The 27637-nt window shown below is 42.6% G+C and overlaps 1 protein-coding gene across 1 annotated transcript in view; it reads left to right on the top strand.

Annotated features, from left to right (window-relative positions):
- The first annotated feature begins 8493 nt into the window (after positions 1–8493).
- nectin4.L (nectin cell adhesion molecule 4 L homeolog) overlaps positions 8494–27637 on the top strand; it is a 32993-nt gene continuing 13849 nt past the window's right edge. Inside the window, exons 1-2 of the mRNA XM_041573877.1 lie at positions 8494–8781; positions 26517–26870. Of these exons, the coding sequence (XP_041429811.1) occupies positions 8652–8781; positions 26517–26870 (484 nt within the window). The 5' untranslated portion in view covers positions 8494–8651. The remainder of the gene's footprint in view (positions 8782–26516; positions 26871–27637) is intronic.

Raw genomic sequence — 27637 nt, 5'->3', positions numbered from 1 at the left:
CCTCTTCAATCCTGTCCATCCCCTCTTTAACAGTTCCTCCTCCACAATACTCTTGGGCTTCCAGCATCATAGCCCCACCCCTTTTGCATCACCTATCTCAACCCCGCCCCCACACAATCAATAAAAAGGTGACACCCTACTCATTAGTATATGGAACACCCCATGTAATCATCTACTTGGTATAGCCCACCTAATTTAGTCATCAGTATTTATCTGGATGGGGGAAGGAGAGTCTGAAGTATTTATTTGGGGGTGGGGTTATAAAGGGATTGAAGTATTTATCTGGATGGGGGCATGTGAGGGGATTGTAACATTTATGTGGGTGGGGGATAAGGAAGGTCTTTCATTTGAGGGTGGGGTTAGAAAAAAATGTAAATACTGAAGAATTGAAATATGTATCTTGCAGACAGGATTATGAGGGAATTGCAGTATTTACCTGGGGGGGGAGTAAGGGTAGGGAATTACGAGGGGCTTGTAGTATTTGTATGAGTTAGGGTAATCTAAGTGGAGGGTTATACAGGGATTTCAGTATTTACATAAATGGGGATTATGAGGGGCTTTGTCACGGTCGGCACCATAAATCCAGAACCAATGCTAAACTCCCTGTTCTCGGCTCTTGCTTCCGCCTTTAACAGCCGCCTTTCACCTCAGGAGGAGCCCTCGGCTAATTAAGAGAGGAGCCAAGTGAGGGGTTCTGGACAAGCAAAGGGGCACGACGGTAATGCAAAGTCTTTTGGGCAGAAGGTCACAGTACAAGGCGTAGACAGAAAGCAAAGTCAGATCAGACCGGGTCGGGGCAGGCAGACAATTCAGGCTGACCCTCTACCAACACTGGAGGAGGAAAGGATTGTGGCCGGACCTGTGAGGCTGGTTTTACAAGAGAAACATGAAAAGAATTAGAAAACTTAAAATTATCAGGTAGTTTGAGACGAACAGAAGAAGGATTGATTATTTCAGTAATGGAATATGGACCAATAAACCTGGGTCCCAACTTGAGTGAGGGAACCTTAAGTTTGACGTTTTTTGTGGATAGCCACACTGAGTCTCCTACCTGATATTCAGGTGCTTCCCTATCAGACCTATCAGCTGCCCTTTTTTGAGCGGCCATAGCTGCAGAAAGAGAATCGTGCGCCCAGACCAAATCTTGGTAAATTGTTTCACAGAAGAATTGACAGATAGTACAGAGGATAAAGAACCAGAAAAAGAAAATGTTTTGGGCTGTAAACCATTAACAAAAATAAATGGAGATTGACCAGTAGAAGCATGAGTTGCATTATTGTAAGCAAACTCTGCCCAAGGTAATAGTTCAGCCCATGAGGACTGGTTGTCAGACACATAACACCTTAAGAATTGTTCAAGGGACTGATTAACCCTTTCAGTTTGAGGGTGATATGCGGTAGAGAATGATAAATCAATCCCAACCAAAGAGCAGAACATTTAGAAACAAACTGTACCCCTCTATCAGAAACAATATTGACCGGGAAACCATGTAACTTGAAAATACTAGAAATAAATAACTCAGCCAAAGTCTTAGCAGATGGGAGGTGTGGGAGGGAAATGATATGTCTCACCAATCTAACCTATCCACCACCACCCACATCACTGTTTTCCCATGAGATGAAGGGAGGTCAACGATAAAATCCATAGACAGATGGGACCAGGGTTTGTCAGGAATAGGTAGTGGCCTTAGCAATCCATGTGACAGGTTCCTAGAAGACTTTGACCTCTGACAGACAGGGCAAGAATTAAAAAAAAATTGACATTTTGTTTAAAAGAAGGCCACCACACATTAAGAGACAATAAAGACACAGTCTTAGAAATACCAGGATGTCCCACCATTTTTGAATTATGAGCCTCACCCAGAACCTGTTCCCTTAAGTCCTCAGGTATAAATAACGGATTGAACTGAAGACAATAGTGTGGCAAGGTCTGATCTCAGAGCTGCCACAATTAACTCTCCCGGAATGATGGGAACACACTCGCTAGGTTCAGACAGGCTAGATTCAAAACTCCTAGAGAGTGCATCTGTCTTAGTGGTTTTGGAACCAGGCCTGTATGTGAGAGAGGAATTAAACCGGGTAAAAAAATAAAGTCCATCTAGCCTGCCTAGGATTCAACCACTTAGCAGACTCAAGGCAGGTTTTTGTGGTCAGTAAAGACTATTATAGTATGTTTATCCCCCTCCAACACTGCGGGGGCGTTGCAAAGACCGAAAAGCATCAAAGCCAAACAAAAATGGCTGTCACTTATTCCTTCATTAGAGGAGGATCAGTGGGAAGAGGCTACAGATAACTTGTACCCCTGCCTAATATCACTTAGAGACCGAATGGTTCAATTTAAAATGATTCCTCTAATTTACATTACCCCACTAAGGCTTCAGGCTATGGGTAGATCAGAGGGAGCCAAATGCGTGAAATGTGGCATGGGAGAAGCCGGATTCTTCCACTTGATGGAACTGCCCTAGAGTGGCAACATACTGGTCAGAAGTAATCCGATACACCAATATATCTCTATCCTTTACTGGAATTAAGTCTCCTGAGACCTGTTTATTGGGTATTATAGATGAAGCAGTGCCCTTACAAAAATCCAGGACACTATTACGATCTATTTTGTTCAATGCAAAAAAGCTAGTAATAACGAAATGGATGAACCCCAACCCCCCTACACTTCAGCAATGGATTGACCTCATAAATGGGACACTGCCTCTAATCAAATTGACTTACAATGCTAGAGGAACACCCCGGAAATTTGAGAAAATATGGGAACCTTGGTTAGAGGTCAACCCTCATGTACTCCAACCAGATGACTAGACTGAGTGCTAGACTGGCCCAAAGTTTATGCTGATAACTGGTGAATATGTTACTTATTTTTACATATTTGAACTGTCCTTAAAACACAAAATAATTGAAAACAGTAGTCATGTAAGTGTCAAGCCTGTTGGTTTTGCTTTATTTGTATATGTTGTTTGTTTTGAAAATGCAAAATAAAAACCTTTAAAAAAGACAGAAAGGCATCACTAAATATTCGTAGTGGCCATTCCTGGTGTCAAGGGCCATTTTCCACTCATCCCCTTCCCTGATACGAATGAGGTTATATGCACCCCTAAAGTCAAGTTTGGAACAGATATTAGCATTCTTGACCTGATCAAATAGTTCAGAAATCAGTGGAAGGGGATAGCGTTTTTTTATGGTAATTTTATTAAGGCCCCTATAATCGATACATGGACCTCCATCCTTCTTGCCCAGCAGGAGAACTAGAGGGCCTAATGAAACCTCTTTCAAGATTTTCTTTGATGTACTCTTTCATTGCTTGGGCTTTGGGCAAAGAAAGAGGATAAGTTCTCCCTCTAGGGTGAGTATATGGCTATATATAGTCATAATGCCTATGTGGGGGGAAATTTATGCGGCTTTTTTAGAAAACACGTCAGAGAAATCAGCATAAGCCGCGGGTAAACCCTCTAGGTATGTGACTGCCACCAATTGAGGAACACTTATGAAAGAGCCCTTACATTTTTGACCCTATTGAAGAATCTCCCCAGTTACCCAATCAGTATGTGGGTTATGTACCCGTAACCAAGGTAAACATAAAATTAGAGGAGAAGAAGAAGAAGACGAACCCTCAATAACATAGAAGGATAACTCCTCAGAGTGCAAGTTGTTAGTGTACATGGACAAGACCGTAGTCTTTTTGGTTACCAAACCGGACCCCAAATGTTTTTTGTCAACGGTTAAGATTCTCATGGGAGGAATTAAAGGAGTTAGAGGAATATTAAACCTTACTGCGAAGGCAGCATCCAATAAATTCCCCGCCGCCCCAGAATCAGATTAACAGGTACCATAATCCTAGAGGAAAATTGGGGAGAGGAAACTTCCTGACCCAAATGGAGCTCCCCTTCTCCATTTAGGCTTTGAAGTTTCCTGGCCTCTTAGGACACTGATTAAGAAAATGACCCTTTTCCCCACAGTAAATAGTTAGTTGAGTTAGATGAGTTATGCCCAATTGCTTGGGTTCCTCCTGAGGTAGAGGCACTGAGGGGTTAGATGGCTTAACATTAGCAAACCACATAGGAACGGAAGTTCCCTTCTCACCCCTTCTCTCCCTTTGTCTTTGTCAAACCAGGAGATCAATCAGAAGGGATACGGAATAAGTGGAGTTGGTTACCAGGCAAGGAAGTTATACAGCTATAAGGGAAGTTATACAGCTATAAGGGAAGTGATACAGCTATAAGGGAAGCGATACAGCTATAAGGGAAGTTATAAAGCTATAAGGGAAGTTATACAGCTATAAGGGAAGCTATACAGCTATAAGGGAAGTTATACAACTATAAGGGACGCTATACAGCTATAAGGGAAGTTATACAGCTATAAGGGAAGCTATACAGCTATAAGGGAAGCTATACAGCTATAAGGGAAGCGATACAGCTATAAGGGAAGCTATACAGCTATAAGGGAAGTTATACAGCTATAAGGGAAGTTATACAGCTATAAGGGAAGCTATACAGCTATAAGGGAAGCTATACAGCTATAAGGGAAGTTATACAGCTATAAGGGAAGTTATACAGCTATAAGGGACGCTATACAGCTATAAGGGAAGTTATACAGCTATAAGGGAAGCTATACAGCTATAAGGGAAGTGATACAGCTATAAGGGAAACTATACAGTATAAGGGAAGATTATACAGCTATAAGGGAAGCTATACAGTATAAGGGAAGTTATAGCTATAAGGGAAAGCTATATAACAGCTATAAGGGAAGCTATACAGCTAAAAAGGGAGGTTATACAGCTATAAGGGAAGTGATACAGCTATAAGGGAAAGTTTACCAGCTATAAGGGACGCTACAGCTATAAGGGAAGTTATACGCTATAAGGGAGCTATAATCAGGGAAGCTATACAGCTATAGGGGACAGCTATACAGCTATAGGGAAGTTATAAGCTATAAGGGAGCTATACAGCTATAGGGAAGCTATACAGCTATACAGGGAAGTTATACGCTATAAGGGAAGAACGCTAAGGGAAGTTATACAGCTATAAAGGGAAGCCTATATCAGCTATAAGGGAAGTTATTAAGCTATAAAAGGAAGCGCTATAAGGAAGCGATACAGCTAATAAGGGAAGCTTTATACAGCCTATAAGGGAAGTTATAAAAGCTATAAGGTGAAGTTATACAGCTATAAGCGAAGTTATACAGCTATAAGGGGAAGCTATACAGCTATAAGGGAAGTGATACAGCTATAAGGGAGTTATAACAGCTATAAGGGAAGTTAACAGCTATAGGGAAGCTATACAGTATAAGGGAAGTATACAGCTTATAAGGGAAGTTATACAGCTATAAAGGGAAGTTATACAGCTATAAGGGAGCTATATCAGTATAAGGGAAGCTATACAGCTATAAGGGAAGCGATACAGCTATAAGGGAAGTTATATCAAGCTATAGGGAAGTATACACTATAGGGGAGCTATACAGCTATAAGGGAAGCTATACAGCTATTAAAGGGAAGTTATAACAGCTATAAGGGAAGCTATACAGCTATAAGGGAAGTTATATCAGCTATAAGGGAGCTATACAGCTATAAGGGAAGCTATAACAGTATAAGGGAGCTAAACAGCTATAAGGGAAGTTTTACAGGCTATAAGGGAAAGCTATACAGCTATAAGGGGAAGCTATAAAAAGGGAAGTTATACAGCTATAAGGGAAGTCTATACAGCTATAAGGGAAGCTATACAGCTATAAGGGAAGTTATACAGCTATAAGGGAAGCTATTACAGCTATAAGGGAAGTTATACAGCTATAAGGGAAGCTATACAGCTATAAGGGAGCGATACAGCTATAAGGGAAGCTATACAGCTATAAGGGAAGCTATACAGCTATAAGGGGAAGTTTATACAGCTATAAGGGAAGCTGATACAGCTATAAGGGAAGCTAAACAGCTATAAGGGAAGTTATACAGCTATAAGGGAAGCTATAACAGCTATAAGGGAAGCTATACAGCTATAAGGGAAGCTATATCAGCTATAAGGGAAGTTATACAGCTATAAGGGAAGTTATACAGCTTAAAGGGAAGCTTATACAGCTATAAGGGAAGTTATACAGCTATAAGGGAAGCTATACAGCTATAAGGGAAGTTATACAGCTATAAGGGAAGTTATACAGCTATAAGGGAAGCTAAACAGCTATAAGGGAATTATACAGCTATAAAGGGAAGCTATAACAGCTATAAGGGAAGCTAAACACTATAAGGAAGTTATACAGCTATAAGGAAGCTATACAGCTATAAAGGGAAGTTATAAACCAGCTATTAAGGGAAGCTATACAGCTTAAGGAAGTTATATACAGCTATAAGGGACAGTTATACAGCTATAGGGAAGCTATACGCTATATAGGGAAGTTAATACAGCTATAAGGGAAGCTATAAGCTATAGAAGGGAAGTTATACAGCTTAAGGGGAAGGAGGGAATAATAACAGCTATAAGGGAAGTATACAGCATTAAGGAAGACAGCTATAAGGGAGCTAAACAGCTATAAGGGAAGTTATACAGCATATGGGAAGCTATCATTTTAAGGGGGTTACAGCTATAAGGGAAGTTATACAGCTATAAGGGCACAGCTATAAAGGAAGCTATACAATATAAGGGAATTATACAGCTATAAGGGAAGCTATACAACTATAAGGGAAGTTATACAGCTATAAGGGAAGTTATACAGCTATAAGGGAAGCTATACAGCTATAAGGGAAGGTATACAGCTATAAGGGAAGCTATACAGCTATAAGGGAAGTTATACAGCTATAAGGGAAGTTATACAGCTATAAGGGAAGTTATACAGCTATAAGGGAAGCTATACAGCTATAAGGGAAGTGATACAGCTATAAGGGAAGCTATACAGCTATAAGGGAAGTTATACAGCTATAAGGGAAGTTATACAGCTATAAGGGAAGTTATACAGCACAAAGGCACCAGGAAATTCACAGGGAACAAATCCTATAAATGCAGAGGAGGCGCCGCACGCACCCTAGTTCCCGGCTACTACTGAAGAGGAGCACCACTGGCCAGTAAGTTATTACAGGCTTGTAGTGTATATCGGTATCAGTGTGTATATGTATCAGTGTGTATATGTAACAGTGTGTATATGTATCAGTGTGTATATGTATCAGTGTGTATATGTATCAGTGTGTATATGTATCAGTGTGTATATGTATCAGTGTGTATATGTATCAGTGTGTATATGTATCAGTGTGTATATGTAACAGTGTGTATATGTATCAGTGTGTATATGTAATCAGTGTGTAATTTGTAACAGTGGTGTATATGAATCAGTGGTGTATATTGTATCAGTGTGTATATTGGTAATCAGTGTGTATATGTATCAGTGTGTATATGTATCAGTGTGTATATGTATCAGTTGTGTATATGTAACAGTGTGTATATGTATCAGTGTGTATATGTAACAGTGTGTATATGTAACAGTGTGTATATGTTAACAGTGTGTATATGTATCAGTGTGTATATGTAACAGTGGTGTATATGTATCAGGTGTATATGTATCAGTGTGTATATGTATCAGTGTGGTATATGTATCAGTGTGTATATGTAACAGTGTGTATATGTAACAGTGTGTATATGTATCAGTGTGTATATGTATCAGTGTGTATATGTATCAGTGTGTATATGTATCAGTGTGTATATGTATCAGTGTGTATATGTATCAGTGTGTATATGTATCAGTGTGTATATGTAACAGTGTGTATATGTAACAGTGTGTATATGTATCAGTGTGTATATTGGTATCAGTGTGTATATGTATCAGTGTGTATATGTATCAGTGTGTATATGTATCAGTGTGTATATGTATCAGTGTGTATATGTATCAGTGTGTATATGTATCAGTGTGTATATGTATCAGTGTGTATATGTATCAGTGTGTATATGTATCAGTGTGTATATGTATCAGTGTGTATCTGGGGGGATTATGAGAGTCTGGCAGTGTATCCGGGTGGGGGGATTATGAGGGGCTTGTGGTTCATAGCAATTATAAATACTATTATAATATACAAATAAAGGCTAATAGTACGAGTAGTATTATGAGAGTTGGTGGAGCAATTGTGGGAGAAGGTGCTGCTAGAATTGAACACCCAATGGTGCGGAATATATTAGGAGGGAGGAGTTATGGGCAGAGTGAGACACACCTCTAATGTGAAGTTTATTTCTTTATTTCTCATTTTGATGTGAAGTTTATTGAGTTTAGTGTGTGCAGTCGTTTGCAGTCGTGTTCTTGCTATTAGAATTGGAAGGGGAGGCACAGGTAAGTTGAGGAGAAGTGAGGAAAAGAGAATAAAACTGAAAGTGATGCTGGTGGTGATTTGGGGAGAGTTTTTGGGGAGGAAAGAGCCTAAAGCAATTGAGTCTGTAGCTGTAAAGCAAAGAAGCCTGAGTAATGTGTGTCCCTCCCCTCCCTCCTCCCTCCTCCCTCCACCTGATGAATTTGCCTTTGGGCAGGGGAGCAGGTTGGTCGGGTTCTCAGACTCAGACAGTTTGTGCGAGAGACACAGTCGCTCCGTCGCCCTCCTGCCATTGGGCCAAACAGCAATAGAACCATTGGATTTCCTCGGATATTTACACTCCACAGCTTTCCGGCTTATTTTCTGCTCCACCAATGAAGGCAGATGAAGTGCAAGCTGACATGCCCAGCAGTTGCTTACATTGTGACAAGGTGGTGGGCTTCTCCCTGCAGCCCCCCTTCTGTGTGACTGTCAGGGTGCTGATCCTCCTGCTCTGTGTTACAGGTAAGAACTGTCAGCTCATGGGCCCACAGCAATGTTGCTCCGCAGTCTGACACTTCCTCAGTGTAATGTTTACTTAGGATTTCATGCCTGAGCGGAGCGGCTCACAATAACACAAAGTGTTGCCATTGTTGTGAAATACTCCGAGGTTTTGTGCTCCAGAGAAGCCACTGAGTGTCGGTGTTCTGGGTCGTCACTCACACTCACACTCACTGCTGCTAGTGTATTGGCTCCCTCATATGAGGCACAGGTGGAATTAAAGGGGTGTGTGCGCAATATTTACTGTGTACAGTTCACAACTTGTATTATACTCAGGTAACTCCCAAATAACCCTTTAATTAGGTTAGCGTGTGATGTCAGAGCAAGTGATACTACATATTAACTCCCAATGACTTCACTGCTGTACGAGTCCTGCCCTTCATTTGGGGCAAAGCAGCAGAGGGGCGGGTAAGTCCTGGGCAGTCTCCCTTGTCTCCCCCCGGGGCATCTTTGTTCTCATAAAGTCATTGACTATCCCTAATTCATTTGGGGTTTGTTCCTTTGCTTCTGTGCATTGCAGGATAGTTGGGGTTACCATAGAGTAATGGGGTTCTATGCCAAGGCTTTCCATTACAAGGTAAAGTAACAGCAGCGATATTGAGTCTAAATACACTCGTATCTGTGATCACTAAAGTCTTCTGGCAGCTTTGAAATGATAGAAGTCCCGGGGTTCTACAGGATAACTGGTTCCACATAGTAATGGATCACCCCAGTAATTGTAGTGCAGCACGTTCCCCCCAGTGCCCACCTCTTCTAGATGCCCAAATTCCCTTCTGAGACCCAATTCAACACCCTTCATAGCACCCACTTGAATGGCTCCGCCCACCTCAATATTCAGCACACCCGCTATACACCAGTAACCTGTACCTGATAAGCACAACGTCTCCCCCACAGAAGCCCCCATAATAGATCAGGTGTGCCCATCAGCGATGGACTCATTTCTCCCGTTTCGATTCGCCAAAAAGTTGGCGAAACTTCCCGCAAAATTTGCCATCTGAAAAGTTGCCATTTTTGACGCTGGCGTTAAAGTCAATGGGCGTCTGAATAGTGCTGATGCAGAAAATTTTTGACGCTGGCAAATTTTCACAGGAGATGTACGAATTTATTCGCCGGTGGCGAAATGCGGAAATTCACCGCAAATTTGTGACGGGCAAATGTATTCGCCATCACTAGTGCCCATGTAATGGATTGTATTGACTACATCACCCAGTTCATGCCCTTATCCTCACACTCTTAATCTTAATCCAGGGGTGCGACTGCCATTCAGTTTGTTTCACCTGCAGTAAATAAAAATCAGCCAATCAGAGAAAGAGCAGAATAGAAACAGCCAACAAAGAGATTGTGACTACAATGCCTAATGCCTAATCCGAGAAGGTTGTGCAACTATTCAAATATTCTTGTTAGTATTTCCCTGTGACACCCCATTCTTCTGTCTCTCACTCTAGAGCTGAACAAGGGGCAACCGTGCACCAATGTGTCGTCTTTATTCACTACAACTGCTCTAATGCAAAAGATACGCTCACTATTTCTTCTGCCTTTCATTTCTATCAATAGAAGAATATTTGCTACTAGATTATTGTGTGCCCAGAACATTCCTTCTCTGTATATTTGTATTTATACATATGGGAGGAGGAGGTGCCATATTGATTCCCTTAGACAGTACAGTATGAGGGTATAGCTTATTGTGTGCCCAGAACATTCCTTCTCTGTATATTTGTACTTATACATATGGGAGGAGGAGGTGCCATATTGATTCCCTTAGACAGTACAGTATGAGGGTATAGCTTATTGTGTGCCCAGAACATTCCTTCTCTGTATATTTGTATTTATACATATGGAAGGAGGAGGTGCCATATTGATTCCCTTAGACAGTAAAGTATGAGGGTATAGCTTATTGTGTGCCCAGAACATTCCTTCTCTGTATATTTGTATTTATACATATGGAAGGAGGTGCCATATTGATTCCCTTAGACAGTACAGTATGAGGGTATAGCTTATTGTGTGCCCAGAACATTCCTTCTCTGTATATTTGTATTTATACATATGGGAGGAGGAGGTGCCATATTGATTCCCTTAGACAGTACAGTATGAGGGTATAGCTTATTGTGTGCCCAGAACATTCCTTCTCTGTACATTTGTATTTATACATATGGGAGGAGGAGGTGCCATATTGATTCCCTTAGACAGTACAGTATGAGGGTATAGCTTATTGTGTGCCCAGAACATTCCTTCTCTGTACATTTGTATTTATACATATGGGAGGAGGAGGTGCCATATTGATTCCCTTAGACAGTACAGTATGAGGGTATAGCTTATTGTGTGCCCAGAACATTCCTTCTCTGTACATTTGTATTTATACATATGGGAGGAGGAGGTGCCATATTGATTCCCTTAGACAGTACAGTATGAGGGTATAGCTTATTGTGTGCCCAGAACATTCCTTCTCTGTATATTTGTATTTATACATATGGGAGGAGGAGGTGCCATATTGATTCCCTTAGACAGTACAGTATGAGGGTATAGCTTATTGTGTGCCCAGAACATTCCTTCTCTGTATATTTGTATTTATACATATGGGAGGAGGTGCCATATTGATTCCCTTAGACAGTACAGTATGAGGGTATAGCTTATTGTGTGCCCAGAACATTCCTTCTCTGTATATTTGTATTTATACATATGGGAGGAGGGAGTGCCATATTGATTCCCTTAGACAGTACAGTATGAGGGTATAGCTTATTGTGTGCCCAGAACATTCCTTCTCTGTATATTTGTATTTATACATATGGGAGGAGGAGGTGCCATATTGATTCCCTTAGACAGTACAGTATGAGGGTATAGCTTATTGTGTGCCCCAGAACATTCCTTCTCTGTATATTTGTATTTATACATATGGGAGGAGGGTGCCATATTGAGTCCCTTAGACAGTACAGTAGGAGGGTATAGCTTATTGTGTGCCCAGAACATTCCTTCTCTGTATATTTGTATTTATACATATGGGAGGAGGAGGTGCCATATTGATTCCCTTAGACAGTACAGTATGAGGGTATAGCTTATTGTGTGCCCAGAACATTCCTTCTCTGTATATTTGTATTTATACATATGGGAGGAGGAGGTGCCATATTGATTCCCTTAGACAGTACAGTATGAGGGTATAGCTTATGTGTGCCCAGAACATTCCTTCTCTGTATATTTGTATTTATACATATGGGAGGAGGAGGTGCCATATTGATTCCCTTAGACAGTACAGTATGAGGGTATAGCTTATTGTGTGCCCAGAACATTCCTTCTCTGTATATTTGTATTTATACATATGGGAGGAGGTGCCATATTGAGTCCCTTAGACAGTACAGTATGAGGGTGTAGCTTATTGTGTGCCCAGAACATTCCTTCTCTGTATATTTGTATTTATACATATGGGAGGAGGAGGTGCCATATTGATTCCCTTAGACAGTACGGTATGAGGGTATAGCTTATTGTGTGCCCAGAACATTCCTTCTCTGTATATTTGTATTTATACATATGGGAGGAGGAGGTGCCATATTGATTCCCTTAGACAGTACAGTATGAGGGTATAGCTTATTGTGTGCCCAGAACATTCCTTCTCTGTATATTTGTATTTATACATATGGGAGGAGGAGGTGCCATATTGATTCCCTTAGACAGTACAGTATGAGGGTATAGCTTATTGTGTGCCCAGAACATTCTTCTCTGTATATTTGTATTAAGTGTTGATTAGAGGGAACACAGAGAAAGAATGTTTATTCTAGTTTAGGCTCAGAGGAACCAGAAGATCCTCCAACACTATATAAGTAGAGAAATGAAAGGACACCCTGTCATTGAAGGACTTACATTCCCTAACACCCTCCCACCCTAGGGCCACTGAGCCACAGAAAATCCTCTTTAAATGACAGTTGGTCACTAACCCTCCCCCCCCCCACACACACACACACCTGTCCCTGACTCACAACATCCTAAAAAAACATGTGGGTGTGAGGCCCTATACAGGACCCCCTCCCCCAAAGCTGCACAACAGGAGTGGAAGCCACACAGTTTGGCCACATACTTCCTGAAAGAGCCTCTACTGTGTGTCAACTAGATCATGTCAACTAGATCATGTCAACTAGATCATGTCAACTAGATCATGTCAACTAGATCATGTCAACTAGATTATCAAAAGAAGAATAGTGAAAGGAAGCGTTAGTGCTTTATTGTACACACGATATGTTTCGAGTCACACGGACCCTTTCTCAAGTGTGACTAGAAACATGTCGTGTGTATAATAAAGCACTAACGCAGCAGAGCTCTGCAGTCTATGTCTTCCTTCACTATTCTTCTTTTGATGTTATTTGAGGTCTATACGGTGTGACCTTTGGAAGGAGTGCCTACTATTGCAAGGATTGGGGATACGCTGATAATTTGTTTGTTGGTCAACTAGATCATGTCAACTAGATCATGTCAACTAGATCATGTCAACTAGATCATGTCAATTAGATCATGTCAACTAGATCATGTCAACTAGATCATGTCAATTAAATCATGTCAACTAGATCATGTCAACTAGATCATGTCAACTAGATCATGTCAATTAAATCATGTCAACTAGATCATGTCAACTAGATCATGTCAACTAGTTTATGTCAACTAGATCATGTCAACTAGATCATGTCAACTAGATCATGTCAATTAAATCATGTCAACTAGATCATGTCAACTACATCATGTCAACTACATCATGTCAATTAGATCATGTCAACTAGATCATGTCAATTAGATCATGTCAACTAGATCATGTCAACTACATCATATCAATTAGATCATGTCAATTAGATCATGTCAACCTGACTGCCATTGCACATGTCCCAGAAGGCTAAAGCTGGAGGCTCTGAGTGGATGAAAAATTGGCACAGCTCTGCTTTGGGCCTTCAGAACGGGGGTCACTGGGGCTAATTTGGCTGCAGAGTGGGGCACAGATAGTGGAGCCATTGCGATTGAAATCACTTCCTTCTACTAATTAATTAACCGTTCCACCCCCCATACTCTGTGTACTAAATGGTACAACCATCTCCCAGGTGCTGTAACCCATAGCTACCAATGTTTGTTTCGAAACAGGTGACCAGGAAATTCTACCTGCTGATTGGCTCCTTTAAAGAAGAACTAAAGCCTAAAAATGAATGTGGCTAAAAATGCCCTATTTTCTATAGTGAACTTATTGCAGGAGGCTAAAGTTTGAGCTTGTCAATAGCAGCAATGATCCAGGACTTCAAACTTGTCACAGGGGGTCACCATCTTGGAAAGTGTCTGTGACACTCACATGCTCAGTGGGCTCTGATTGGCTGTTGAGAAGCTAAGCTTAGGGCTCGTCACTAATTATCCAGCAGCAGAAAATGACCTTCCCTGGCTGTAATATAAGATGATGCTACAGGTTTGCTGATTATTCAATTCTGATGCTAATTGCACTGGTTTCTGTGCTGCCATGTAGTAATTATGTGTAACATGTTTCTCATTTTCTGCCGAAAGGACTCCATACTCCCTGTGTCCCCAATGTTATGGGGGATACAATAATGACTCCTGGGGAGCAGTCACAGGGCACCGATATTAAATTGGGTTACTCCCAAGTCTATCACTCTTGGATTTGGCTCAATACATGTTTGGTAATTAGACAAGCCCTCATTTGCATATTCATTAGGAGAAAACAGACCTGCAGAGGGTTACAGTCACATGAGTTTAAGGTTCGCTCATATTTACTGGAATCTTAAAGTCTACAAACTGAGCTGCCCTCACACTTTACCTAAATCGCCCCATTTCAACCCAATCGTATTGGTCCTCATTATCCGTTACATTCTTATTGTGTAGTGGTCTCCCAGCTGTCTCTTGTTCCACGTGGGACTGATAGATACAATGGGAGAGTGCAATAGAGAGAGTGCAATAGAGAGAGAGTGCAGTAGAGAGAGAGTGCAATAGAGAGAGTGCAATAGAGAGAGTGCAATAGAGAGAGTGCAATAGAGAGAGAGTGCAATAGATAGAGTGCAATAGAGAGAGTGCAATAGAGAGAGAGTGCAATAGAGAGAGAGTGCAATAGAGAGAGTGCAATAGAGAGAGTGCAATAGATACAGTGCAATATACAGAGAGTGCAATAGAGAGAGTGCAATAGAGAGAGTGCAATAGATAGAGTGCAATAGAGAGAGAGTGCAATAGAGAGAGAGTGCAATAGAGAGAGTGCAATAGAGAGAGTGCAATAGATAGAGTGCAATATACAGAGAGTGCAATAGAGAGAGTGCAATAGAGAGAGTGCAATAGAGAGAGTGCAATAGAGAGAGAGTGCAATAGAGAGAGAGTGCAATAGAGAGAGAGTGCAATAGAGAGAGAGTGCAGTAGAGAGAGAGTGCAGTAGAGAGAGAGTGCAGTAGAGAGAGTGCAATAGAGAGAGTGCAATAGAGAGAGAGTGCAATAGAGAGAGAGTGCAATAGAGAGAGAGAGAGTGCAATAGAGAGGCAAGAGAGTGCAATAGAGAGAGAGTGCAATAGAGAGAGAGTGCAATAGAGAGAGTGCAATAGAGAGAGAGTGCAGTAGAGAGAGAGTGCAATAGAGAGAGTGCAATAGAGAGAGTGCAATAGAGAGAGTGCAATAGAGAGAGAGTGCAATAGAGAGAGAGTGCAGTAGAGAGAGAGTGCAGTAGAGAGAGAGTGCAATAGAGAGAGTGCAATAGATAGAGTGCAATAGATAGAGTGCAATAGATAGAGTGCAATAGAGAGAGAGTGCAATAGAGAGAGTGCAATAGAGAGAGTGCAATAGAGAGTGCAATAGAGAGAGAGTGCAATAGAGAGAGTGCAATAGAGAGAGTGCAATAGAGAGAGTGCAATAGAGAGAGTGCAATAGAGAGAGTGCAATAGAGAGAGTGCAATAGAGAGAGTGCAATAGAGAGAGAGTGCAATAGAGAGAGTGCAATAGAGAGAGTGCAATAGAGAGAGAGTGCAATAGAGAGAGAGTGCAATAGAGAGAGTGCAATAGAGAGAGTGCAATAGATACAGTGCAATATACAGAGAGTGCAATAGAGAGAGTGCAATAGAGAGAGTGCAATAGATAGAGTGCAATAGAGAGAGAGTGCAATAGAGAGAGAGTGCAATAGAGAGAGTGCAATAGAGAGAGTGCAATAGATAGAGTGCAATATACAGAGAGTGCAATAGAGAGAGTGCAATAGAGAGAGTGCAATAGAGAGAGTGCAATAGAGAGAGAGTGCAATAGAGAGAGAGTGCAATAGAGAGAGAGTGCAATAGAGAGAGAGTGCAGTAGAGAGAGAGTGCAGTAGAGAGAGAGTGCAGTAGAGAGAGTGCAATAGAGAGAGTGCAATAGAGAGAGAGTGCAATAGAGAGAGAGTGCAATAGAGAGAGAGAGAGTGCAATAGAGAGAGAGTGCAATAGAGAGAGAGTGCAATAGAGAGAGAGTGCAATAGAGAGAGAGTGCAATAGAGAGAGTGCAATAGAGAGAGAGTGCAGTAGAGAGAGAGTGCAATAGAGAGAGTGCAATAGAGAGAGTGCAATAGAGAGAGTGCAATAGAGAGAGAGTGCAATAGAGAGAGAGTGCAGTAGAGAGAGAGTGCAGTAGAGAGAGAGTGCAATAGAGAGAGTGCAATAGATAGAGTGCAATAGATAGAGTGCAATAGATAGAGTGCAATAGAGAGAGAGTGCAATAGAGAGAGTGCAATAGAGAGAGAGTGCAGTAGAGAGAGAGTGCAGTAGAGAGAGAGTGCAGTAGAGAGAGAGTGCAGTAGAGAGAGAGTGCAATAGAGAGAGAGTGCAATAGAGAGAGTGCAATAGAGAGAGTGCAATAGAGAGAGTGCAATAGAGAGAGAGTGCAATAGAGAGAGAGTGCAATAGAGAGAGAGTGCAATAGAGAGAGAGTGCAATAGAGAGAGAGTGCAATAGAGAGAGAGTGCAATAGAGAGAGAGTGCAATAGAGAGAGAGTGCAATAGAGAGAGTGCAATAGAGAGAGTGCAATAGAGAGAGTGCAATAGATAGAGTGCAATAGATAGAGTGCAATAGATAGAGTGCAATAGATAGAGTGCAATAGAGAGAGAGTGCAATAGAGAGAGAGTGCAATAGAGAGAGAGTGCAATAGATAGAGTGCAGTAGAGAGAGAGTGCAGTAGAGAGAGAGTGCAGTAGAGAGAGAGTGCAGTAGAGAGAGAGTGCAGTAGAGAGAGAGTGCAATAGAGAGAGTGCAATAGAGAGAGTGCAATAGAGAGAGAGTGCAATAGAGAGAGAGTGCAATAGAGAGAGAGTGCAATAGAGAGAGAGTGCAATAGAGAGAGTGCAGTAGAGAGAGTGCAATAGAGAGAGTGCAATAGAGAGAGTGCAATAGAGAGAGTGCAATAGAGAGAGTGCAATAGAGAGAGTGCAATAGAGAGAGAGTGCAATAGAGAGAGAGTGCAATAGAGAGAGAGTGCAATAGAGAGAGTGCAATAGAGAGAGTGCAATAGAGAGAGTGCAATAGAGAGAGAGAGAGTGCAATAGAGAGAGAGTGCAATAGAGAGAGTGCAATAGAGAGAGAGTGCAATAGAGAGAGAGTGCAATAGAGAGAGTGCAATAGAGAGAGTGCAATAGAGAGAGTGCAATAGATAGAGTGCAATAGATAGAGTGCAATAGATAGAGTGCAATAGATAGAGTGCAATAGATAGAGTGCAATAGATAGAGTGCAATAGATAGAGTGCAATAGAGAGAGATTGCAATAGAGAGAGAGTGCAATAGAGAGAGTGCAATAGATAGAGTGCAGTAGAGAGAGAGTGCAGTAGAGAGAGAGTGCAGTAGAGAGAGAGTGCAGTAGAGAGAGAGTGCAGTAGAGAGAGAGTGCAGTAGAGAGAGTGCAATAGAGAGAGTGCAATAGAGAGAGTGCAATAGAGAGAGTGCAATAGAGAGAGTGCAATAGAGAGAGAGTGCAATAGAGAGAGAGTGCAATAGAGAGAGAGTGCAATAGAGAGAGAGTGCAATAGAGAGAGTGCAATAGAGAGAGTGCAATAGAGAGAGTGCAATAGAGAGAGAGAGAGTGCAATAGAGAGAGAGTGCAATAGAGAGAGAGTGCAATAGAGAGAGTGCAATAGAGAGAGTGCAATAGAGAGAGTGCAATAGAGAGAGTGCAATAGAGAGAGTGCAATAGAGAGAGAGTGCAATAGAGAGAGAGTGCAATAGAGAGAGAGTGCAATAGAGAGAGAGTGCAATAGAGAGAGTGCAATAGAGAGAGTGCAATAGAGAGAGTGCAATAGAGAGAGTGCAATAGAGAGAGAGAGAGTGCAATAGAGAGAGAGTGCAATAGAGAGAGAGTGCAATAGAGAGAGTGCAATAGAGAGAGTGCAATAGAGAGAGTGCAATAGAGAGAGAGTGCAATAGAGAGAGAGTGCAATAGAGAGAGTGCAATAGAGAGAGTGCAATAGAGAGAGTGCAATAGAGAGAGTGCAATAGAGAGAGTGCAATAGAGAGAGTGCAATAGAGAGAGTGCAATAGAGAGAGTGCAATAGATAGGGGCAAATTCACTAAGATTCGTAGTTTCACCAGGCGCAACTTCACTGCACTTCGCCACACTTCGCCAGGCGTAGTTTCGCCAGCGCTTCGCAAATTCACTAAAATCCAAAGTTGCGCACAGGGGTAGCGGAAGGTTGCGAAGTTGCGCTAGCGTTGATTCGCTAAGACTATAAAACCGGAATCCAGAAGTCAGATGCCGACATTTGAAGGTGGCGGGCTGGAAAAGCAGGAGAAGGAGAACCTGCACCCGCCCGCCACCTGTGAAGAGCAGTGCGAGGTTGACCCGAAGCGCCCGATCTACGGGTCCCGCAGGTATCGAGTCGGCCCGCACATCACTAGCACCAATCCATGGCAAGCAATGATTCATGCCAAGTCAACTGCACTGATGCATGCTAACCCTATAGCACCAAGCCTAGAGCATTGATCCATGTCAAGCCTAAAGCACCAACCCATGCCGGACCTAGACCACCGATCCATGCCAAACACTGATTCATGCCAAGCCAATTGCACTGATCCATGCTAACCCTATTGCACCAACCCATGCCAAGCCTAGAGCACTGATCCATGCCAAGACTATGGCACCACTTCATGCTATAGGACTTATCAGGACTGTGAGATCTTTATTTAAAGAACTGTTCTAGTCATATCTAATAAAAGTAACAAAAAAAACTAAAAAAAAAAACTTCTAGTTATAAATTTGATAACTATATAATATAGTTGTAACGTTTATATAGTGAATAAAGTAGCCCCTCTTGTAAAATATAAGGATATTATAAGTTACCGAGGAGTTTCATGACCATATAAAAGTACGAGGCCGAAGGCTCAGTTATACAGGTCATGGAACTCTGACGTAACTTCTAATATCCTCATATTTTACAACTGGGGGTACTTTATTTATTATAATACACAAGTTTCAGTGAGTCATGTGACAGAAATGACATCAGAACTCACCGTTTATAACTGATGACATCACTACTCACCGTTTATAAGGATATAATTTACAGGATATTCATGGCTTTTGTGTATTATAATAGTTATAAAGTTCTAGTTATAAAATGTTCTAGTCATACCTCTACCTCTATGGCCTTCTTGGTATATTTATACTAGAGACAAATACACAGACGGTAGGAATTAGGACAAGAAGTAGCAATATCACTATATACTAAATGATCAATGTTGCTCTCTCATTGGTGGGAATGAATGTGCTGATGCATTCTGGGTTACCAGGCCTGTGGGATTAATGATGAAATACAAGGATCAAGTGAGGCCTAGCAGATCTGGAGAGAGAATGTGCCATTGGCTATAATTATGTAATGGTACAGTCCAGTTTCTCTCACTATATGCTGAAGTGAAATGAGCCATTCTGGCAAAGAAAGTGACAGTAGCCGTAATATGGAATGGTCCATTCTTTGTTATAAGGTTTAATGTAATGATTATGCCAGAACTAATAATAAAATGGTATAATCCATTCTGGGTTACCAGCAGGTTCTGGGAAAGAAAATGGCAGGAGCAGTAAAATGGAATGATCCATTCTTTGTTATTCGGTTTGTGCCAGTACTGATGGTATGATCCATGGTGTGTCAGGAGAAAGGAAAGCTTTCTGGTTTTGCAGGTTGTTTCTCCCTTTTTTAGTTGGTCTGGATCCTCCATCCTTCATCCTGTGAGGGCCCCACCTCTTTACTTGCACATTATTATTGTTGTTAAACTGCACAGGTCTGATATAATGCTGGAACTTGGGCGTTTCTACCCAACCCAGGAACACCCTCTGCTATTGTTGTCTTTTCTGATTATTGCTTATTCCATTGCCCAAGCAGCCTACACTGGGGATCCTTGTGTTTCCTTCACTTGGGTTTTGCAACCACTCCTGCCTTTCATTATTCCCTTTCTCCTCTCTTTCCTATCACTTTGTTCCTGGCAGGAGCCATGACTTGGGTTAGTACCAGGCAGGTGGCACCCCTAGAAACATATGGATCTGCTGTGTATCAACTTGGTCTTACCTTAGTTCTTCCCAAACACCTTCTTGGTACCCACATGGGATGATCCATACGACTCTACCATTAGAAACACCCCTACACTCTGAATGCACCCACCCCAACTATCACTGAGATTGGACCACAGTGAACCCTTCATGAGTTTCCCCTCATTTTACACAGTTTTTTGATCCCACCAATATATAATGGAATATTTCATTCCCTGATTTAGCATTTTCCTGGTCTCCTGAAGTATATACAATGGGGGTCTACTGCAAATCAATGAGTGTATGGAACGTCAGCCCCTGGGATATAATTCTAGTGAAGATGGGACTCATGTTTCCCATGCAATTGGTCTAGGGGCAATCCCTCCCCCCCAAACAACTATATACAACCCCCAACCTTAATGGCCAGCCACTCGTCCTGCTGGATATGTGACATATTTCCCATTCCAAACACCTTCTGCTTCAGTGCCGTGCAATAGGACAACAGTAGCTGCAGCATGGACCAATAAATACTTAAAATGTTTGCTTTTTGAGGACTGGAGATATTTGTGTTTTTTGTAATGAGATGCTCCATTGTACACTGGGGGTGGGCCTGTGTAAACTGAGAAATATTTGCAGCATTTTGGGCTGTCTGGTTTATAGAGCAATTGTTATCCAGTCAAGCACAGGACTGAGCTAGAGAAAGCAAAGCAATGGCCGTGGAACCATCATCTGTCAGTGGCAACTACTTGAACCCCAAGCAGAGAACCTGTACTATGTACTCACCTCTGTGTCACTTACCTGAGCTTTCTATTTGCTTCATATAAAGGGGATCATAGCTCTCCCTGTGCGGGGGTAGTTATGGAAGGAGTTAGTAGTAATGGTTGCTAGTGATGACACATAGTTCAGCAGTGCAGCCAACTTGATCAGCGCCAAGTGAACCACAAAAACGAGAGCCGTTCATGGACTGGGTTTAGAAGGGCCCAGAGTAACCCAAGTGCTGGGAACTAAAGTCTCCGACCCACTGCACCTACAATGTGGCAATTAATTCGATTGCTCCCTCCAGGCATGTGACAGTTTGCCTTTATTTTCTCTTCCTTTCATGATCCCAGAACTGATGCGTAGGACATTGTTCCATGAGAAAGTTTGGTGTCGTTTCACTCAAATACCCCCTGGCAATGAGATCAGCTTTAAAGGTAAAGTAATCCCATCAGGGAGGCAGATCTCAGCACCCACTGCCTGGGACGCATCTATAAATATCCCCCTCTATTTATATGTATCCCCCAATGCTGCACAGTAAGGAGCACCCCAAATACACTCTAATGTCCTGTCATATTCCCATCAGCCCCTGCTCTAGTGAGCTTACACTCAAATGTCCTAATCACATTCCCACCAGTCTCTGCCCCAGTGAACTTACACTCTAATATCCTTATCACATTCCCTTCAGCCCCTGCCCAATGAGCTTACAACCTAAGGACCCTATCACATTCTCAAAAGTTTCTGCCCCTAAGAATTAACCATCTAAGAACTCTATCACATTCCCATTAGCCCCTGCCTCTGTGAGCTTCAAATCTATGGTCCCTATCACATTCCCATCAGCCCCTACCCCAATGAGCTTACAATCTAATGTCCCATCACTTCCTGCCCCAGTGAGCTTACACTCTAATGTTTCTATCACATTCCTATCAGTCCATGCCCCAGTGAGCTTACAATCTAATGTCCCTATCACACGCACTAGGGTCATGTTCATCAGAAGCCAATTCATTTGCCTCCATATTTTGCACATTAATATCCCAGAGGAAACCCATAGACACAGTGAGAACATAAATAATTCCAGGTTGGAATTGAACTGAGGCCTCCAGTGACGCAAATCAAAGTTAAGAAATGGGGGGTTGTTTTTACTGTGTGGGGCTGAGAGAGGTCACTGAAAGCTTCTGCCCAAGGGTGGATTTATTTAGTATAAATGGCAGTGAATTCAGGGCAGCCAATCACAGCAATAGATGTTACAGGAGAGTTACAGAGAGATCCAGGTGGGAACATATAACATTGTGCAGAACACGGTTGCCCAAACCAGACAGAAACAGGCAAATGAGAGGCACACACACTGCCCCCTGCCCAATCTCATGTCTTAGTACCAAAAGGAACATGGGGCTCATTCAGCAATGAGGGCCAGAAATCAGTGGGCAATATAACTAGCGCTGGTATGTATTGTCACAACTTCCCTGGGGGCAGGTGCATTATGGGCAAGAAACATGGTGCATTGCCCAAGTAATAAACTAACTGGCTATTCAGAACTTTCAGTAGGGCTTCTGATACTTTCTTTAAGCCTTCCTCTGGATCAGCTGGACTTTAGGGTTAGGTAGGTTTCAGTTGAACTTGGTGGAGATGTCTTTTTTTTTCAACCTTCTCTTCTCTGTATCTCTGATTTCATCTTGGGCCCGGAAATCCCCTGGCAGCTTCTGGATGGTGGATGGTGCAAAATGTCAGTGTAGATGCCAGCCAATGAGTCTTGTTCTTGTACCTGAACAGCCAGTGTATAACACGTAGTCAGAACAGTAGGTGCATCCTGCATGGTACTTCTCTGGGGACACTCACTGCACATTATATGGAAGGTGCCAGGTCTAACTTGGCATTGGCAGGTGCCCAGGCCTAGCAGGAACCCCCTTTCTAGCCAGTTACTCCCCTAGAACTAAACCCATGAGGAAGGAGAAGGTCCTCACTTCCACTCATTCATTGCGTGGCAACGGATGTGGCTGAGGGAATGGATCCTGCTCTGATAATAAACAAGGCATTTTGGGTGAAGGCAAAACTGATGCAGGTGCACATGGGCTTCTGAATTGGGAGGAGCTAACATGTAACCCCTTGTGTGCCGGTGTGTGCTGATCAGTAACATCTGCAGAGTGTGGATTAAGGTTAACACAATACACAGATCAGAAATGTGGACAATCAGGTTTGGCACCTTTTTTCTCACGCAACTTTGGTTATCAGAGGGTGGGAAAGTAGCACAGCCTGTCTCCTCACTGTGCTGCCTGAGCACTTTAAGTGCTGCAATAGAAACGTGGGTGCAATAACTCCTTGACCCTCTGGGTGCCCAACCAGTGCCCCACTGTTTTACTATCTAAGAATTAATTGTGGGTACTGAATGTTCAGGACAGCATTGGATAGTGTGCTGGTGATCCTCATAGTGCCTCCATGGTTGGGCATCACTATAGGGTACTGGTGCTTCTCATAGTGCCTCCATGGTTGGGCATCACTATAGGGTGCTGATGCTCCTCATAGAGCCTCCATGGTTGGGCATCACTATAGGGTGCTGGTGCTTCTCATAGTGCCTCCATGGTTGGGCATCACTATAGGGTGCTGGTGCTTCTCATAGTGCCTCCATGGTTGGGCATCACTAAAGGGTGCTGGTGCTCCTCATAGTGCCCCTGTGGTTGGGCATCACTATAGGGTGCTGGTGCTTCTCATAGTGCCTCCATGGTTGGGCATCACTATAGGGTGCTGGTGCTTCTCATAGTGCCTCCATGGTTGGGCATCACTATAGGGTGCTGGTGCTTCTGATTGTGCCCCCATGGTTGGGCATCACTATAGGGTGCTGGTGCTTCTCATAGTGCCTCCATGGTTGGGCATCAATATAGGGTGCTGGTGCTTCTCATAGTGCCCCTGTGGTTGGGAATCACTATAGGGTGCTGGTGCTTCTGATTGTACCCCCATGGTTGGGCATCACTATAGGGTGCTGGTGCTTCTCATAGTTCCCCATGTCATTAGTGAGCAGAATAGAGGACATATCAGGCACATAGAAGGAGCTGGCAGTTGCAGCCATGTTGTATAATTATACAGGCCTGGCACACGAGGGTACATGTAGCAGGAGCTTGGCAGCAGCTGAATTCTTCCCCAGATGATGAGCAGGTAAATATGAATCAGCAGAAAGGGGCCCGGCTTTCCTGAACACAAGAAATTGCTGACTAAATTGCCAGCTTTCTGCCTGTGACAGCTGTGTGGGATCCAGCCAGCAGAGGAGCAAGTTCCTGCAGGTCTCCAGGGCTGTACCAAGCAGCTACTCACTCCTGTTTTTCCTGTCGGAGGAGCCGGGCCAGTTATTAGCTTGTTTTGGCCGAGTGGCAAAGGAGCATGTGACCGATACACAGGACACACCCTGTCTCTGAGCTTCATCCCAGGAATGCACCTTACATAGTACTGTGCCACCGGGCAGAGCCTCTATCCTCCAACCCAGAGTTCCTTCTCCTGTACTGCTCTACACTATGCATGACTCAACCCAATCCTCAAACCTTCATCAGAACCATGTATATAATATAGTTATGTGCCATTGGCCAGCATCTCTTCCCTCTAACTGACAGTTCCTTCTCTTGCACTGCCCTACACAATGCATGACCCAACCCAATTCCAACATCTTCATCAGAACATGTATATTATATAGTTCTGTGCCATTGGGCAGAACCTCTTCCCTCTAACTGACAGTTCCTTCTCTTGCACTGCCCTACACAATGCATGACTCAACCCAATCCCAACATCTTCATCAGAACCATGTATATTATATACTGTAGTTCTGTGCCATTGGGCAGAACCTCTTCCCTCCAACCCAGAGTTCCTTCTCCTGTACTGCTGTACACTATGCATGACTCAACCCAATCCTCAAACCTTCATCAGAACCATTTATATTATATAGTTCTGTGCCATTGGGCAGAACCTCTTGCACTGCTCTACACTATGCATAACTCAACCCAATCCCAACATCTTCATCAGAACCATGTATATTATATAGTTCTGTGCCACTGGGTAGAACCTCTGCTCTCCAACCCAGAGACTGCTGTACACTATGAATGGCTCAACCCAATCCCCATATCTGTATCATAACCATGAATATTATATAGTTCTGTGCCATCGGCAGAACCTCTTCTCTCCAAACAAGAGTTCTTTCTCCTATACTGCTCTACAGTATGCATGGCTCAACCCAATCTCCATATCTTCATCAAAACCATGTATATTATATAGTTTTGTGCCATTGGCCAGAACCTCTGCTCTTCAACCCTGAGACTGCTGTACATTATGCATGGCTCAACCCAATCCCTATATCTTCATCAAAACCATGTATATTATATAGTTGCCCATTGGCTAGAACCTCTGTTCTCCAATTTAGATCTTCTGCCCTAGTTGCTCTGTATATCATGCCCTAGTTGCTTTGTATTAACAAGGGATTCCCAACTTATGCTACAATACAACAGGAAGCCCACCCTCGCCCAGATATGCTGTTTAGTTATTTGCAATTAAGACATGCTTTCAGTGTACAATTTCCAGTGAGACCTGTAGATTTAGAGATAACAACCCTAGAGTCCTATTTACACAAAGTGGACCTTACAAAACCCCTGTCCTGGTTATATACTATACTATCTACTGCTGGTCCCTCCCCCCTTGAGAGAATTAAGGGCAAATGGCAATGTGATATTCCTGACTTGGATGAAGAAAAGTGGAAAGACGCTCTCAAGTTAGTCACAGAGCTATCCATCTCTATGAGGGACAGGTTTATACAAATAAAATTCTTGAATAGAGTCTATTTAACTCCCTACCGACTGGCTAAAATGTATGGGAATGTATCAGACCTATGCCCCAAGTGCAGAGTGGAACCTGGTACCATGTTTCATATATTCTGGACCTGTCCGGTAATCCGGAGATTTTGGAGTGTTGTACTTCAATTCTTGAATGAAAAACTCGCATTGCCAAGTATTCGTTCACCAGAAACTTGTTTATTGGGGATAACGGGGGACCTGCAGCTACGTTCCTATTCTAGAATCTGTTACCTACAGCTCTTATATTTTGCCAAGAAAGCCATATTAATGCATTGGAAGTCACTTAACCCTCCTACACTAAAATATTGGCAAAAGCTGATAAATGATTCTCTCTCAAATCAGAAACTGACCTATCTGTCAAGGGGCTGCCCCGAAAAATTTGATGCTGTATGGGGTACCTGGTTGAAAGTGCAAACTGATTAACTGCATGTATTCCATTATGCTGGATATGACACCCTGTACCTTACCTCCCCTCCCCCTTCCCTCACAACTGTCTCCCTTCTACTACCTTTTTATTTTATTTTTTTATTTTTATTTTTTTTTTTTTCCTTTTAATATTTGTCTTGTGTATGTTGAATGTTGAAAAATTTTAAATAAAAACTTTTTAAAAAAAAACAAGGGATTCCCATTCTGCATCTTCTCTTGGTACAGGGGGCATCTGTGGGGTCGTGCAGACAGAGAAGAGCATCACTGCAGTGCTGGGCATGGATGTTACCCTTCCCTGTTATTACCAGGCAGAAGCAGATGAGAAGGTGGCACAGGTTGTTTGGACAAAGAAAGGAATGAATGGACAGAATATGGATATTGTTATTCTGAACACTGAATATGGAGCCAACATATTTGGTACCTATGAGGGACGAGTAAAAGAAAAAGCCCCCTCTAACCCAACAGATGGGGGCATTATTCTGAAGAATGCAGTACAAGCTGATGAAGGGACCTACCAGTGTCGCGTCAATACATTCCCAGCAGGAAACTTTGATGCTGAACTGGAGCTGAAAGTGCTGGGTAAGTGCTGATACATGTACCTACCGTAGAATGAAAATAATTTCATGTTCTGTTTATTCTGGTTTAGAGGGAAACAAATCCCAAGCTATAGGTGGACATACTCCCCATCTGTGTTAGTACCAGTGACATCACTAACCCCCATTAACACAAGCCCAATGTCTTCTATGCATATGAGAACCTTCTCCTAACTGCCATCTCAGCCCCCCCATCTGTGTTAGTACCAGTGATATCACTAACCCAACAAGCCCAATGTCTTCTATGCATATGAGAACCTTCTCCTAACTGCCATCTCAGCCCCCCCATCTGTGTTAGTACCAGTGACATCACTAACCCAACAAGCCCAATGTCTTCTATGCATATGAGAACCTTCTCCTAACTGCCATCTCAGCCCCCCCATCTGTGTTAGTACCAGTGATATCACTAACCCAACAAGCCCAATGTCTTCTATGCATATGAGAACCTTCTCCTAACTGCCATCTCAGCCCCCCATCTGTGTTAGTACCAGTGACATCACTAGCCCCCCATTAACACAAGCCCTATGTCTCCTATACTTATGAGAACCTTCTGGTTTAGAGGGAAACAAATCCCAACTATATGTGGACTTACTCCCCATCTGTGTTAGTACCAGTGACATCTCTATCCTTGCATTAACACAAGCCCAATGTCTTCTATGCATATGAGAACCTTCTCCTAACTGCCATCTCAGCCCCCCATCTGTGTTAGTACCAGTGACATCACTAGCCCCCCATTAACACAAGCCCAATGTC

The sequence above is a fragment of the Xenopus laevis genome, chromosome 8L (genome assembly GCF_017654675.1).
Source record: "Xenopus laevis strain J_2021 chromosome 8L, Xenopus_laevis_v10.1, whole genome shotgun sequence".
Taxonomy (NCBI): Eukaryota; Metazoa; Chordata; class Amphibia; order Anura; family Pipidae; genus Xenopus; species Xenopus laevis.
Note: the sequence above shows the minus strand (reverse complement) of the source record. Positions and strands in the feature narration are given on the sequence as shown.